Here is a 12483-nt window from a genome sequence, read left to right on the forward strand (position 1 = left end):
ACAGTACTGGCTGTGAACAGAATTTCATTCATTCCAAACTCTTCAGGTAGTATTACCCTATAATTTACTGACATATATTCAGGGAGGTTGTTTTAGCCAGCTTAGACAGTGAACAAAGGTAGCACTTCCTAGGACTGCTGGCCATCCTGGTCTGGTCCTGAAGCCTCAAAGACCCTTCAGCTGCACCGTCTCCTCATGTTGTTTCTGTCTTCCTTGACTTGGAAACAGCCTTGAACGCCCCCCCCCCCCCCATCCCACCAGGCTTCCCTTCTCTGACATCGCCTGAGGCTGCAGTAGGTGAATGTATTTTTCTCTGCCCACCGCTCCAGGAAAATCATGGCTGCTCCAGTGGGGTGGGACAGAGCAGGTGTCACGGTCTGGTTCTGGTGTCTGTGGGAAGGAGAAAACTATGCTGCCAGGACCCGAGAGACAGGAAGATGTGCATGCGCCATCTGGAGGGGAGAACAATGCTGCCGGATAGTGACACCCCTTTCCTGGGCACGTCTTAGCCTTGCCACTCCAGGTTGCAAATGTGTTTTTTCTCAAGTTTGCAGGACTAAGTGCGGCTGTTTCTGTCCTCAGAGAGGGGTTGTAAGGTAAGGTGTCCAGGTTTGAGGGGAAAAGTATCTGCCGCCCCTTCAGCTACTGGGTGGCTCTTTCTGAGAAGGTTCTATGCCTTGGCTTGTTGCAGTCTCAGCACAAGGATGAGTTCTCCAGCCTGCTTTCTCTTCCCCTTTCTCCCCCAACCCCGTCTCATCATTTTTGCTCTGGTTCATATGCTCCCTGCTAGATGGTTCTTGCTAAATTCAGAAAACTGAAGCTCGCTCTTCCAAAGAGCCTTCTTTCTCTTCACTCTCTATGTATTTCTTGCTGAAGAAAGGACCTAAAAAAAAAAAAAAGAAAGAAACCTGCCCATGAACTTGTGCCGGACATCGGTGGTCACCCAGGTGTAGGTGCACCAGGCAAAGCCTGGAGGTTGCTTGGCTAACTCCTCCTATCTTAATTATCTCTCCATCAGGTAATTGAGATGGCCAACACCCTACTATGGAGATGACACTCTAGGGCTTTGTGCACCGGAAGTCAAAAATGTGTTCAAGTTAGAACCTCCTTGCGGGGATGGGATCCACCGTCACATCTGCTCAGGGTAGGCATCAAGGGCAGAGAGCCTAGAAACCCGCCACCGAGTCTTCAGGGTTTGCCACTGAGATTTCGCTCCCCATAGGTTGCCAAACTCCATCAGACACACCACCAGCCAAACGTACTGCAGGCATATAACTGGGGCTTCTCAAGAACTCATGACGGAGGGGAGCATTTGTCACAAAACATCATTTTATTAATTGATTGATTTTTTTTTACAAAAATAAACAATTTAATGAACGAGAAGTATAAAAGCTTCTGGGTACGCAAACTCCCGGAGGGGGAGGAGCCTGGCCTCCAGGAAGGGGAGGAGCCTGGCTGCGGCTGCGTGGCTTTCACTGAAAGCAAATGAGGCAGAGAGGCCCCAACCCTACCCCCACCCCAGTCCTGGCTCAAATGCAATCTGCTCCTCCACTCTAGTCTTGGCTCATATGGATGCGTGCACTGCTGCCCACGGCCCCGGGGCTGGCCTAGGAGCAACCTCTAGGGAGAGGCCAGAGAAACTTCCCAGTGCTGGTTCACTCACATCTCCACATCCTGCGCTCTCCATTTGGAGCGGAGCTGAGCTGAGAGAACACTCTGAGACTGGCTGTCCCCAGGCAGCTCCTGCCCACGGTGGCTTATGTAGCAGCAGTGTTCTGGCTACATTCTCAAAGCATGAATGCAGTAATGGGCTGCCCACGGGACTGTCCCAGTTAAGACCAGCCTGAGTCCTGCTCACAGCCCACAGCTCCAGGGAGGCAATCGGGTTCCAACCAGTCTGGGACCGAAGCTGGCAAACTCACATTTTAACATTTTGCATATTGCACGTTTTGTCCTGGTCACATCAGTTGCTCTGGGACATTAGCTTTTGTCTGCAGGGGTTTCCAGGTGGGATGCAAGTCACGCCTGCAGCAGGCAAGCCCAGCTGGTCTGCTGAGCCCACCAGTCAACCAGGGGCCTTCACATATGTGGTCTTGCCGGCATCAGGGACCACTTGGTTCCATCCAGTCTTAAAAAAGACCAGCTTCCGACCTAGGGGCAGAGATAAGAGTTTACAGATCTGGGTAATTTTCTTCTTGGAGGTAAGACTACTTTCTATAAAGTGACTGACTTGAAGGATACATATATATATATATATATATGTATATGTATATGTATATATATATAGATAGATAGATAGATATAGATATAGATATATCAATCATCATCTCTGCCTGCCCTCTGGTTTTTCTGAGGGGAGCCCTTCACATCTTTTGGAGAAGTATAGCCACTCTTTTGAGATACCCCCTCCCTCTGGCTCACCTGTCCAGGTGGTCTGGTTGGTGACCACAAAGGCACGACACTGAGCATGGCTCTCACAGACATCTATAGCCTCAGCCAGGTTGAACACGGACAGGAGGCAGCCGCCATGGTGATAGGATGGCCAGCAGCGATAGTCCTCCTGTGTGATGGCACTGTCCGGGATGCGCTGGTACTCTAAGAGTTAAAGGGAAGAGAGTGAGAACTGTGTGCCCGGGTGAGGATGGCTCTGTGAGCAGGGATCGCAAGACTCATTTGCTAGACGAAAGCTGACGTCCAGGCCAGCACACCCAGCCTGGAAATGAAGGCAGCCAGAGCTCTTCAAGCTCACATGACAGCTAGGTAGACTTGGGTTTGAGGGCACACACATCTCTTAGATTTAAGGCCACGTAGCTAGTATCAACAGCATAGAACAAATGGCATATGTGGGCCAGGCACGTACTCAGAGATAACCAGCTGTCTGTGCCGGAGCCCAGGGTGTTTTAGACATTCAGGACCAGGCTTCTCACATATCGTGGTACATGTGCACTTTCATGCAGTATTATTGCAATGCAGATACTGATTTGGGAAGGCCTGGGGTGGGGCCTGAGGATTCCTGACTAGATTCCAGTCCTGTCCACACGGGGCAAGGGTTCAGAGCCCCTCAGACGTACTTGGTCCTGACTTGGCAGAGAGGCCAGCTAAGCTTCTAAGATAGACCCGGGACTCCAGCAAAGGAGTTTGAGGTTAAGAAGCAGGTAGATCAACACAAAATGCCACAATTCGGGGTTCAAGGACTTGAGGGGGGTTGGAAGCTCCCTGTGGTTCAGAGCCTCAGATGCTCAGAGAGTGCAGAGGCTCTTCAAGAGGCTGAGAGGTGGGCCTCTGGCTCACTGGTCTTTCCCACCACCCTAGGAGCCCCAGTTGCTGCCTGATAATGCAGAAGCCCTGGGCCTCTGGCCACCCCACCCTCCTGCCTCCTTCTCCTGCCAGGGACTAGACCAAAGTCCAAGCAGGGTTGCCTGTGATTTATGGCCCCATAAACGGAGTCCTCAGGGACAGAGCCAGCCATTGTTCACCTCGTTAAACTTTATTTACAGGGCTAACGAGGGCTCCCCCACCCCTAAGGCTGGTCAGGCCTCCTTGAAAATGGAGGCTGCCCACCCCATGCCCCCCCCAACCATTGCTTAAACCCTTAGGCTTCTGTAGAGGGACCACTGCCTGTAACAGTAGCTATAGTCCCCCCCCCTTCCCTGGGGGAAACAGCTTCTTGGCTGGTTTCAGAGTAGGCTGCCCCCTCCTCCGGCTGCCCTCCAAGCCCCAGGAGTGCAGAGGAAGGGAAGAGAAGCTAACGTGTGTTGTGATCCAGCTGTGTAACAGGCACTGTGCTAATTGCTTTTACACACCTTGTAGGCTAGTTAATCCCCATAAGAAAGTTTGCTAGGTGAATTATTTTGAACCCAAATTCACAGTTGAGAATAAAAGAGGCCCCAGGGGTAAGTCATACAGCCAGCTCCTTGGAGGGGTTTGAAGCCATTCTTACAGAGGGTGTCAGTGCTCACCCAATTGCTCAAGGCAAAATGCTTGCTGTTTCAGGTTAGTCAGAGGCAGGGCTTCAAAGCGAGATTGGCCTTTGGAGACAGGAGTCTCGAGTCTCGAGTCTCGGAAGAAAGTAAGTAATAGCCCAGTGGGTGGAGGTCACTCACTCACTCTTAATCCTGCTCCTGCCTGCCCAGTCCCAGGGTTCCTGCCCCGTCCGTCACTCACCAGCCCTGCTGCTTGTAGAGTTCTGCAGGTACTGCCCACTCCGGAACAGGTGTAGCACTGTCTCCAGCTGGGCCAGGGTCTCATCCACTCCCCAGGCGAGCTCTCCTGCAAAGTGTGGTATGGTTACTACCACATGCCCGGTTACCACCACATGCCTGGCTCCTACTCCCATTCCTCCCATGGGAAGCCATCCTCTTTCCTTCCCGAAGCCAGGACTTGGTGGCTAAGGAGGGTCCTTACCACAGAATACTATCTTAGAATATAATGGGTCCTAGACCTTGCATGTCCCAGGGTCATTCTTGTCCCCATTTCTGAGAGGGCGGGGCAGGTGATGCGATGCTTACCCGTGGCATTGACGATGCTATCTAGGAGAGGTCGGAGGGAAGGCGGGGCACTGTGTGGCAGGAGGTATGTGAAGAAGAACCTGTGGCAGAGAGGAGGTAGGGGCTCAGGGGCCCAGCCTTTGGAACTACATCCCTTCCCTTTCACTTCCATTAGCAATGGACTTCAACGTGGTCTGGGAAAGAATCCTCAGGCAGGGACTAGGCCTACACTACTTAGCTGTGAGGCATGGGCTTGGGCTCAGTTGTGACTACAGCTGATTTCAGACCAAACTGGGCCCAGAGGTCCATTTCTCTACCCGTCCTCATCTTCCAGGCCACACTGTCCTCTGTTTGACCCCGGTGGTGGAACAGCTCCATAGTTGGGGCTTCTCAGTCGCGAGGAGCTTTGTAAAGGTTAAGAGCTAGGGTGGAGAAGGCACATGCCAGTCCTGGCAGTCCCAGGCTCTGAATGCGACACTATTTTAGGAAGCCTCCAGCTGCCCCTCCAACCTAGCTCTCCTCAGCACTATCTATTCTTAGCTCCAGAGCCACATTCGATCCTGCCTGGGCCCCTCAGTTCCCTAGGTCAAGGTTGTTCTCCCTGGTTGGCTCTTACTCCCCCAGTCCCCTTGGCTGGAGTCCCACCACCACGTATGGTCATTACCTGTAGGCATTGTAGAGGTTCCTTTTCTCATTCATGCCCTCGCACCAGCCCTGGGCCGAGCAGGGCAGGCTGAAGTTCCTGGCCGGAAACTCTAGTGTGCAGTCGGCACCGCTGGTGCACGGTGTCTCCTCCACGCGGGCATCATCCAGGTCTGTCACTTTCAGCTCCCCATTCACTAGCACAAACTGCCGAGGGCGGAAGTCAAGCAGGGTGACCGAGCCCAGCGGGGAGTGGGCTAGGTGGTGGAGGAGGCGGCCAAGGCTGAGGCAGATCTGAGGGTAGTCACAGAGGCTGAGTCAGGCCTGCTGGACTCAAAGGCTCTGGCTTTAGCTTGGAGGTTGGCCTTTCTCTTTTTCTGGTCCCATTGGAAAGGTCATTGGTCTCTAACTGACCCTTGGCTGGACTAATCATTAGGAGTGAGGTAGCAACAGGAATGTTGAATGTGGCCTCAGTTCGTGGAACTAGGGCAGTGGCTCTCAACCACCCTAATGCTGCGACCCTTTAATACAATTCATGTTGTGGTGACCCCCCCTCAGGAAATTATTTTTGTTGCTACTCCATAACTATAATTTTGCTATTGTTATTAATCATAATGTAAATCTGATATGCAATCCCTGAGAAAAGGGTCCTTTGATCGCCAAAGGGGTTTTGACCCTCAGGTTGAAAGGAAGAATCCAAATGTGTAAAAGGTGTGTGTGTGAGTGCATGTCTGGGCACACACTTGTATGTGTGTCCACACACCTATGCACACACTTGCCCTCATGAACCCATATGTGTGTACACTCACTCACATAAATATGCACGTGTGCTATGGAGAGCAGGGAGAACAGCAGGAACACAAAAGGCCAGGCTCTCTGTCCTGTTCTTTTTTTTTTTTTAACCCTTTGGCCCATGGCCGAGCTAGTGTGTGCCCCTCCCTCCTTCCCTCCCTCCCTCCCTCCCTGGCTGAGGAGTTTAGGCTGCTCTGAGAGGTTGCCTTCTAAGGGAGAACCATCCCTACAAAAATCCCAGGCCTGAACCCTCCTCCCTGCTTACTCGGAATCGATCCTCCCAGGAAGTCTGCAACAGCTGGATCATCTCCACAGGGGCACCCAGCTCTGTGATGGTGGTCAGCGTATCCGGGATGCCCTCACTGTCCTGGTAGCAATAGCCATAGAGCTGGGGGAGAGCCAGGGCAGGTCATTAGGTCACAGGGTAGGGAGAACAGGGAAGAGCCTGGGAAGTTTGGCCTCTGTTTCTTAGTTTCTACTGGCATGGTGACACTAGTCCTTCACCTCTTGTTAAAATCAGGGAAATGGGCAAACTTAGCTACCATGTCCCTACCAGGCACAATGCTAAAGGTATTATGGGCTTAATTCAGTTCTTATCTCTAAACTTCATTTTACTGTATTGTTGTGGTGTGGTATGATTGAGCGCGTGCGCTGAGGTCAGAGGATCACTCTCAGGAGCCAGTTTTCTCCTTCCACTGTGTGTTCTAGGGAGGGAGTGCAGGCCATCGGGCTTGGTGCCACGCACGTTTAACTACTGAGTTATCTTGCTAGTCTTTCTGATTCTTGAAATCGCCTTGGTGGCATGTAGCTAGGGCCTCTATGCCTGATTTGGTGTGGGGAAGTTGATTCAAGTGAGGTTAAATAGGTCATACAGCTAATAAACACAGAGCTAGGATTCTAATGGGTGTCGCCGGGATTTCACAATCTGGCTTTCCTGCTAATACACGGCTCAGCAAATGACCATCTGATTCCCTCCCCTCCCACAATCTGTGTGGATGTCTCTACCATCTCAACTCTCTAAAGCCAGAGAGGCCCGTCTGGTGTTCTGTGCATATGTGTGTAGGTGACATACAGGAAGAGCCAGAGAGAGGTGGTTCTCAGGGAAGGTCTGTGTGAGAGGATGATAAGTTGCTATGCATCTCTCTCTCCTCACCCTGGGGAGGGTCCCTGGCACCACCCGACTAGGCAGGAAAAGCCTTGAACATTAACACCCACTTCAGCATTCTCCTAGGGTGGCCTGCTTCTCAACATTTCTCCCAACACACTGCATAGCTCTGGCTTACAATGGATGCCAAACAGCCAGCATCCTATGGAGCGGGAACACAAAGGCTGAGTTGTCCAAGCCCTACAAGGGAAAGTGAAGATCTCTGTGGCGGAGGGTTGAGATGGGGGACAGGGAGCCCATGGCCTAAATGTGCTGTACACAGCAGCTCCTCTTGCCCACATCCTCCCCAGCTGCCCTGCTTGCCCCGAACACCCACACTCCTCCCAGGAGCCCCGATCCTGTCCCACCAGAGAAGATAGACTCAGTCTTAGTCTACCAGATTACCTGGGCTGTGCCTTGAGGGACCAGGGGGCCACCCTTGGGACCCTCTTTCTCTCTCCCTCCATATCCCCAGTCAGCCCAGGAAGGCCCCAGACTCAGAATGGACTTTGGGGACGGTAAAGAGCAGCCCTGAGGCCTGGTTCTCATTTTCTTGCTCCAGTGTGAGCCTTTGTGGGAAACTTCTGAAGGTTATTAAACACCCAGAGGTCGTTAAATGCATTATTAACGAGGTATTAATCAACACCCCTCAGGAAAAAAAGTAAAAAGACACCATTAACCCCCCCCCCCCACCACCACCACCAGGAAGCATGAAGCTGAGGAGTTGTATCTTTTGTTCTTTTGGGGAAGAGAAATTCAGTCTAGCATGGTCAGAATCTGCAGCCCAGGCTGGCCTGGTGAGGTCCCAGGATGATGGGGTGGGGAGAGGGAAGACTCTTGTGCCCTTTGACCCCGAGTGGCAGAGGCATCTATCCTGGGAGGAAGAAAGTATGTGGAGAATAAAGAGGGTCCAAAAGACAGAAAGATCCCCAGGTGACCAGAGTCTGTGCTGGGCAAGGCACAGTGGCCCTCCATGGCTGCCCTGTATTCACTAGGAGAGCCCACAGTATAACTTCAGGCTGCCCAGAGCTGGGTCTCAGGAGCCTGCCATACTTTAGAAAGTCCTCTGGCTCCTCCCTAGGTCAGCAAACAGTCAAACGGTTTTGAATTTTTAAATGATTAGGAGCTATTAAAACAACGTGGTGTCTGGTTCGCGGCACACACAGTTCTAAGGCCTTTTGAGCAGGAAGACCCACTGCAGGCTGTGCTGGCCACAGAGGCAGCCAGCCTAACTGAAGAAGTCAGAAGGGACATGGCATGGTCGTCAAGAGAACGAATGAGAGGATCTCATCCCCAAAGCTGTCCCCAAGTCCCCTAGGGACTTCCACTTTCTCTAGGACTCTGAATCCTTCTGTCCTAGGGGTGTTAGCTCCTCAGACTGGGAGTCTCACAAACAATTCTGAGAGATGCCATGCTGGAGAGGGCGCGGGTGAGACATGTTCCCTTGTAATGTCTTTCTCTGGTGCCCTCATTACTAGGGGTGGGGGCAACGTTATAGACAAGGACCACTCTATGGTTCTGGTTGTAGGTGTAGTCGGATCCTGGTGGAAATGTGTGGTGAGGCCATCGAGGGAGGAATCCCTATGGCTAGGAAGGCCCACTGAATGTCAAACCTCTCCTGAGAAATAGCCTTGAACCGTTAACAAACCCCGAATGCCCCGCTAAGTCACTTGGTCAAGGCCTCTCCATCCTCCTCAGAATCTGGCTGGCACCTCAGGGTTTCCAGAGAGTTCCCAAGAACCCAGAAGAGGAAAAGAAAAAACAAGATCCTCCCAGTTAGAATGGCCCCGTAACCAGCCGCTCACTCCCTTAAGCTCCAGTCGTCACAGCGTTAGCCAGACATAAACACACACAATGGGTGTTTGGGACCAATGCAGGGCCTGGGACCTTGACAGAACTTGTCACAAGAGTCTGGCCAGGACTGGGGGCATTAGTTCTAGGGAGACTTGGAGCCACTAGGAGTGCAAGTAGTGTTGTGGCCTCTTTATTCTGTGGTCCACAGATCCCTCCAGGCCTGGGGCCCCCTTCTCAGTGCTGAGGGAAGAAAAGATGGACTGCTGTGCCTCTGGCCAGCTCTTTGGGTATAGAAAAGTGACTCTGAGGGTGGGTGGGTGGTATGGACAGCTGGGGGGGGGTGTTGCACACACTTATGTCACCCAGCCAAGAGCAGTCAGGGGTCCCCTTTCAGTCACCTCACACATATGCATAGAGAGCAAGTAGTCTTATCCAAGGCAGAGAGCTCAGAGCGGGGGAGGGGGGTTATGTTTGGATGGCGGTGGCATTGTGAAGGTCTGTTCTAAATGCAACCTTGGATGGACGAGATGTGGGGGTGCATCCTTCCTGCCTGTGCCCCCAATGAACAAGGACAGAGTTTCTCGCTAGGAAAGTACGCCTCTTGGCTAAGCACACTTGCAAGAGTGTGGTATGCATACTAGCAGACCTTGAGTCTTCTGGCCTACGATCCTGAGGCTTCTCTGTGGTTCCGTTGGACCCACTTGAAGTCCCAGGGAAGCCTGTGGTCACTTCTGGGAAAGGCTGTGTATTTTCTGGCCTCTTTTATCCCTTTCAATGGCCTGTGAGCCCAGGGAGAAATGAGGGTCTCCCTGAAGATCAAGTCAGATCCATGGTCTCCTTTTCGGCCCCTCCCATACCCACTGAGGCTTAACATCACCTCCAAAGCCAGACGTGTCGCTGGACTTTGAAAGAAGCGTGGTTCAGGCTCTACCAATATGGGGGATCCTATTTCTGCATCTGGGAGCTGACTGAAGCTGGATGTTGGAGTTGGACTCGAGGTCACTATGACTGGAGATAATACTCCGCCAGCTTTAGCCACCAGCAGGGTCCTCTGTGGTCACAACTCCTAATCACTGCCTTATCAGCTTGGGACCCTTCTGGTCCTTGCCTCTGTCTTTACGGGATGCGTGTAAGCTGGTACAGGGTTCTACCCAAAGGGTGAGAGAGCCCGGCAGGGTGGTGCTGAGTGTGGTTCCCTAATCTGGGTTCTGCACCTAGCTGCAACTGGGCAGTCTTGGACGCCCTGACACTTATTTACTCCGTAAGACCAAGGAGTCTTTCAGAGTGGCCAGCCAGCCCCCTCATCCCGGAACCCCACGGTCGTACCTGCAGCACGTTGGGGTGCCGCAGCCGCTCCAGCAGCACCATCTCTTTGAGCAGCTTGTGGGCCGCCAGGCGATAGCAGCCCCTTCGCGCCCCGAACTCGCGCACGCAGCTGCCCAGATCGTGGCCGCTGAAGTCCACTGCTTTAAGCGCCACCGCGGCGCCGCCGGGCAGGCGGACCCGGTACACAGCCTTAGTGTAGCCTGAGCCCACGTACTGCGCGCCAGACACGTTGCGGAGCGCGGCGCAGCCTAGGCGCGGGCCCGGGCCGGGGGAGCCCGGGCCGGGAGCAGGGGGCCAGCCCGGAGCGCCGTCGGGTGGGGGCCGGACCCGTGGGGGTCGGGGACGCTGCAGGCCCGGCCCGCCCGGAGCCAGGTCCATCAGGCGCCGCCGCTCCGGCCGGCCGGCTCCCGGCCCCGGCCCCCCGCGGGAATAGCGCTGCACCTCCTCGTAGCGCTCCCGAATCTGCCGGGCCAGCTCCCCACGGCCCCCGCGACGGCCCGGGCCCGGGGCTGCCGAGGACCCGGGGGACTGGCCTGGCCGCGGAGGCTCCGAGCCCGGTGCGAAGAGCACGTTGAGGACGGAGCCCAGCAGGAAGGAGGCGCAGAAACCAGCGGCTACGGCCGCCCGCCGGCGCCGCATCGCTCCCCTCCCCCCGGCCGGCCGCGCGCGGCTCCCCGGCCCCGGCCCCGGCCCTGGCCCCGGCCCCGGGCGGCTCAGGCTCCGAGGCGACTCGGCTTCGCGCCGCGCCGGCCCCCTGCCCAGCCCGCGCGCATGGCCCGGGCAGCCCCGACCCCGGCCCCCGGCGGGCGGCACATCGGCCTGACACTTGCCTCCCTCCCGCCCTGCCCCCGCCGCTTATAAGGCCCGGAGCCACCCCCGCGCCCGCCCCTCCGCCAGCGCCTCCCCGCGCCCGGCCGAGCCAGTCCTCGGCGCCGCCCCCTCTGGCCGCCCGGGCCGGCCTTCCCCGCTGACTGACAGCGGGACCTCCTCCCGCGGCCAGCCGGGCCTGGGAAGCGGCGCGGAGGCGGCTCCGGCCCTGCCCGGCGCGCGGCCCCCGAGCTCAGGCTGGGGAGCGGGGGAGGGGGAGGGGGCGGCCGCGCGCAGGGCTTTCAAGCCCGAGGCCAGGCTGGATAACGGGACCCGGAGGCCGAAAGGGGAGCTGGCCGACCGGGTGCGGGGAGTTGGAGGGGCGAGGCCGGCGGGTAACGGGCTCCGAGGGGCAAGCCGGCAAGGCCCGGGTGCGGGGATCTCAGGGGTGCACGCTGCCTCCTGGGGGAGGTGGGGAGTCGGGGCTGCGGTGCAGTGCGCAGGGGTTCCTCCTCCTGCGGGTGAGGCTGCTCTGGGACAGCCCGGGTTCAGGGTGTGGTGAAGGGCGGCGGACTGGGGAGGCTGCCCCGCACCTGCGAGAGCGCGAGGGGTGGGGACTGTGGTCTCAGAGTTAATCAGGAGGTTTCGGAAGAATTCTTTTTTTTTTTTTTTTTTTTCAACTGTCTTCTACCAGGACTTTCTGATTTTTCTGGTCCCCGAATCCCCACATCTCGACAACACAGCTCCAATCCCCATCCCGGAGAACCTCGATCTTTGACCCGCCAGTAGGGGGTCGGAACCGTATACAGCGAGTGCATTAGTGTCCACGCACATCTGTCTGTGGAATGTGTGCATCCGTATGTCCCGAGGGGCTACTGTGTCTCTAGGATGGGAGTGAGTGTGTGCCCTGTGTGAGAGTTAGTGCTGACTCCATCAGAACTTCTGGTCCCGCCTCCTCCCTCCCTGATTGCATCATTAGTGCTAATTGAGGGGCTTTCACACGCCAGTGCATTAGCTGTTTGGAGTGAGCTCCCCCCTCCTGCGAGATAAGCTGCTGCCCCTCCCCCTCGTGGCTCTCCACTTCCCTAGGGCCCTGAAACTGTCCACCGAGGTCGTCTCACTTCCTCAGGCTCCCTCCTGCTTTCCTCTGGGCAGGAAAAAGAATCTCTCTTCCTGCAGTGCCGTGGATTCGGCTGGAGAGACGGCATATGGGGTAAAATTTAGGGGCTGGAGGAAGAATCCAGAGCCGCCTTTCTGAGGGGCTTTCTAGGGAGGAGAGGTTTTCCTTTAAGAGGTCTCCTATTCCTATCCAACGCAGGGAGGAACTCTGTGACAGGGAATAAAACTTGTGACTAGCTCTTTTGGAAGTTCAGCCTGTGATCGCACTGAGGTAGGCCTTCTGGCTCTGACTTCTTGGTCCCCTAAAACTCAGAAAGTGGGGACCATGCTGAGTTATTCGTCATGGGAAAGGCAGGTTGAAGGAGGCCATGA

The 12483-nt window shown here is 55.3% G+C and overlaps 1 protein-coding gene across 1 annotated transcript; it reads right to left on the bottom strand.

The window, feature by feature from the left end:
• Positions 1-1311: 1311 nt before the first annotated feature.
• On the bottom strand, positions 1312-10856 carry Pkdcc (protein kinase domain containing, cytoplasmic). The gene is made up of 7 exons (XM_021186443.3): positions 10186-10856; positions 6187-6309; positions 5152-5423; positions 4509-4588; positions 4165-4269; positions 2422-2595; positions 1312-2151 (listed from the first exon to the last, which is right to left on the bottom strand). Exons 1-7 carry the CDS (start codon positions 10822-10824, stop codon positions 2066-2068), a joined length of 1479 nt encoding a protein of 492 aa, XP_021042102.1. The 5' UTR covers positions 10825-10856; the 3' UTR covers positions 1312-2065.
• Positions 10857-12483: the final 1627 nt, after the last annotated feature.

Source organism: Mus caroli, unplaced genomic scaffold (genome assembly GCF_978045245.1).
Source record: "Mus caroli unplaced genomic scaffold, Mus_caroli_1 scaffold_18, whole genome shotgun sequence".
Taxonomy (NCBI): domain Eukaryota; kingdom Metazoa; phylum Chordata; class Mammalia; order Rodentia; family Muridae; genus Mus; species Mus caroli.

Coding starts and splice junctions, on each gene's coding strand:
- Pkdcc (XM_021186443.3), bottom strand. CDS start 10,824: ATGCGGCGCCGGCGGGCGGCCGTAGCCGCTGGTTTCTGCGCCTCCTTC. Junction 6,310..10,185: donor GGCACCCCAACGTGCTGCAG/GTACGACCGTGG, acceptor GCTCTCCCCCAG/CTCTATGGCTATTGCTACCA. Junction 2,596..4,164: donor CTCTACAAGCAGCAGGGCTG/GTGAGTGACGGA, acceptor TTTAACTCTTAG/AGTACCAGCGCATCCCGGAC.